This window comes from Solanum tuberosum, unplaced genomic scaffold (genome assembly GCF_000226075.1).
Source record: "Solanum tuberosum cultivar DM 1-3 516 R44 unplaced genomic scaffold, SolTub_3.0 scf00005, whole genome shotgun sequence".
Lineage (NCBI taxonomy): Eukaryota > Viridiplantae > Streptophyta > Magnoliopsida > Solanales > Solanaceae > Solanum > Solanum tuberosum.
The window spans coordinates 3288737-3292535 of NW_006238931.1; the positions used below are offsets into that span (position 1 = coordinate 3288737).

General features: G+C 35.5%; 1 protein-coding gene across 1 annotated transcript; it reads right to left on the bottom strand.

Annotated features, from left to right (window-relative positions):
• Positions 1–213: 213 nt before the first annotated feature.
• On the bottom strand, positions 214–3598 carry LOC102603436 (GDSL esterase/lipase CPRD49-like). Its single transcript, XM_006338788.2, has 6 exons — positions 3330–3598; positions 1999–2076; positions 1467–1607; positions 1141–1217; positions 854–1003; positions 214–731 (listed from the first exon to the last, which is right to left on the bottom strand). The coding sequence occupies exons 1-6, from the start codon at positions 3438–3440 to the stop codon at positions 518–520; spliced, it is 771 nt and encodes a 256-aa protein (XP_006338850.1). The 5' UTR covers positions 3441–3598; the 3' UTR covers positions 214–517.
• Positions 3599–3799: the final 201 nt, after the last annotated feature.

Here is a 3799-nt window from a genome sequence, read left to right on the forward strand (position 1 = left end):
CAAATATACTTAAGTGTCACCACTCATCTAATATTTTGTGTTATTTTTTTAAGAAACACCTCAGATAATTGTATTTTAATAGGACTAAAGAAATATATAAAGCAATATAGATTACCTCAACTCCAATGTTTCATGAACGAACAAAACACATAGAGTTAGATCGTCATTTCTTCATAGAAAGATTGCAAGAAGGTATACTTAAGGCAGAATACATAGAAAGTAAGGATCAAATGACAGATGTCTTTACCAAAGCATTGGGAAATGTTGGTGGGAATGTTGGACATATTCCATCTCTAACTTGTGGAACAAAAGTGCTACATTGTTCATCCTAAGATAGAAGATACAATCACATTATCTCAAACTAGATATATTATTTATTATTAACTAAGGCCTACTTGGGCCAAAAGTAATTTCAATATATTATACTTTATGAATAAAGAAGTAACAAATTAGCATTTAAATGAAAAGGAAAATTATAGGATAGATTGTGAATGTTTGAAAAGTAGGAAAAGGAAATCTAATCCCATTGAATTTGTCGATGGTAGGTCCAGTCAGATGGGTTTATTGTGGATTTACCATCTGCTAAAACCAAATCATAAGGAGAATCTTCAGGAAATTCTGTTGCCATGGATTTCCAGTGTAAACTAGGTGTCCACTCAGCTTCCTTTAACACCTTGAGGATCTCTTCAACAACTATTTTACTCCCCTCCTCCGCTAAGTGAATCCCATCCCTGTATAAAAACATCAAACAAATTTAACCCTTGTTTCCTCTGCAAAAATGAGTTAAATGATCGCAGATGTTCTCAATTTGGTAGAGATACATTTGCTCAAACACAAAGTTAGCTGGACTTACGTGAAACAAGCAGCCAACCAATCTTCTCTTTTCTGAAGTGCTGTCCAAAGATCAACAACCTTCAGATTCATCTCTTTGCATAGCTCTATACAGGCCTCAGAATACTGTCGACATAACTCATTTGTTCGAACCAACTCACTGAAATATGCACTGTTTACAAAAGAGATGGAATTGTTTTTCATTAATCAGGAAAAGGGCAAAATGCAGTTCAGAGAGAATGAAACTTGGAAACAAGTACAGAAAAAATGTAACAGATAACATGATATTGATGATGGGTATCGAATTACCTTGTATTTTCACGAATTCTGGCCTCGTCAACAGGTGGACAACTGAGAAAAATTATGCGAATATTCTCTGAGAGGCTCTAACCACCCCCACCAAAAAGAAAACAAGAAAAAGAAAAATTCAGGGATCAATGATTACTGTAGTTTGTTTAAGTGAAACCCAATGTATATAACTAAGTGAAATAATTTCAAGATTTCTCGAATATTATGTATCTAAAGGCGTTATGTTCTCTTGAGGCAGCTAACCGTTCATGTTTTTATAGATAAAAATAGAAAACAGGCAGCTCGAAAACAAAAGAAAAGGACATTCCTGTAGTAAAGTAAGATACCTTGAGATGAGTTGCAATTTTTCTCATGTTCTCAATGTACTCTGGAAGAGGTACATGAGGACCCAATCCAGATGAATGAGGTCCCATTGAATCATTACCACCAAAGTAAACTATCACCAATGTAGGCTGAACAGTTGCATCCTGGAAGAGGAAAACACCATTTAAGAAGTCGAAAGTTAGTATATAGGAGATGTCGTCCAATATCAGATGTTCAGATGAGATATCTTTAAAAAAACACAAGTAGGTTTCTACAGGACATTCTCAATTCTTAAAAGCTCTCCACAATAAAAATCCAAGAAGACATTGATAATGTTCTGATAGTCAGATGATATGAACCAAAAAACATAGCTAAGTTCTAACGCAAATAGCACTATTTCTTGGGGAAAAAGATTGTCAAACAGCAGTATTAAGCAGTCTTTTAACTGACAATAAAAGAAGAAATAAGGCAGAGGGAGCGTTTAATCTAACAAGCTATACTTTAACATTCACATGACTTGACCATTCAGAGATATTGAGGAGCAAGATGCAATACCTTTGGAAACACTTGATCAAGGACCTGTATAGCACGTCTTGAGTTCCAACCATAGTAACCTCGCAATAATACGTCCGCCTACAGTAGAGTAGAAGGTATTACTCTCTAATCTCTACTAAATCAAGTCTCTCTGTGTAAGTTAATGAAACTGTGATGTATAATAGCTTAAACCAGGATTTGTTAGTGCATGAGTGATGAGACACAACTCTGTATAAGAGGTACTTTACAGTAAATGTTGAACCTGAAAACTTCAACACAAGCACTTTTTTTCTTATGACAAGGGAAACCCGCAGCCGCTACCCTTTGGGTGCGCACAGGGTAAAACCCCCGCTCCTATGTAATAGCTCGTCTAAGATCACAACAAGAGAGTACTTCAAATTTCCCCAAGTAACATGGAGTCAATACCAAAACAAGGCATACACAATAGATTTGCAGTCATAGGATTTGTCATCAAATGAAACTCTCGTCCATTATATCTCAGTTAATTTACTCCAACATCAAGAAAATCACTTAACTGGACAATGCTGGAAAGGTTAAGATTCCAACACCAAGAAAAAACAGATATGTGTAACTTAACATTCAAGACCTATGATAACTATTAAAAAAATTATGTAGCAGGGATACCTACTATTGCAAATTAATAAACAGAAAATGAAGATGCTTGATCTGGCACTAGACTTTCTCTCCAGGCAGATATTTCATTATAAAACACATGGCACCTCACTGGCTCATTGATATCGGAATTCAGTGAAGTGTGAGAACGATGAGAAGCACAAGAAACATTTCAATGTAAGTTTTCAAACTTGATGAAAGGAAAGATATGTACGACTTTAAACCTAGGAGTCGTTAGGTGTGAGGTATAAGGTATAATAATCCGGGGATAAAATGCAGGATTATTTTATCCTGCATTTGGTCGGAGGTATTAAGTAGTCCTTGGATTATTTATACCAAAGTGACATGATGGGTAAGTTAATTAAATTTGTTCCCAACCAAACGAACCCTAAGTATGGAAGTAGTAGGGTAATGATAGGCAAGTAACTAGTTTTGTAATAACATTATTTAGACATTGGAAATGTAATATTAGACAACTAGGTTACTTGTGAAAAGGATGTGAGAGTTTGAGTATACACAAGCTGCAGAACAAGGCGTAAACTCATTTTGGCAACCAGCATAGTTGATTGTGTCATTATGATAAATGTAATTGGTATACTATTCCTAGTTTTTGTAACCCCAGCATAGTTTCCAGAATAACAAATTGCAAAACATGAAGTGATAAGACACACACAGCAACAAGCAAATACTACTAGAAAGAGAGAAAGAGAGAGGGATACTTTGCGGGCATAAATGTCAGAGAGAATTGCACCCCAACCGCCATTGCTGTAACTGATCTGAACAATAGAGGATCCAAAGAGAACGAACTGTGGCCTCTGTGGTCCCACCATTCTCAATTCACCGCAACCCTATTCTCTTCCTTCCTTGTTATAACCTCATATTTCCTTCTCTTCAATTTTCCCCCCTTTTTCTATTACTCCATTCAATTCAACTACCGAAGTGGCAACTCACCTATCTTATTTCTACCCAGTAGGTGTTCGGATTAGACTTCCTCACCTAACTTATTTTTCTATATATTTGAAATCCGTCATAATATATAAACATAACCCTTAATTTGGTGTCACATGACAATTATGACTTTTAATTTTGGGTATGCACAAGTACACACTTAAATTTGTATAAAATTGAGCAAATTGACACATTGTGTCCACGTGTATTATGCATGTGTGTCTACTTGTTTAATTTTATA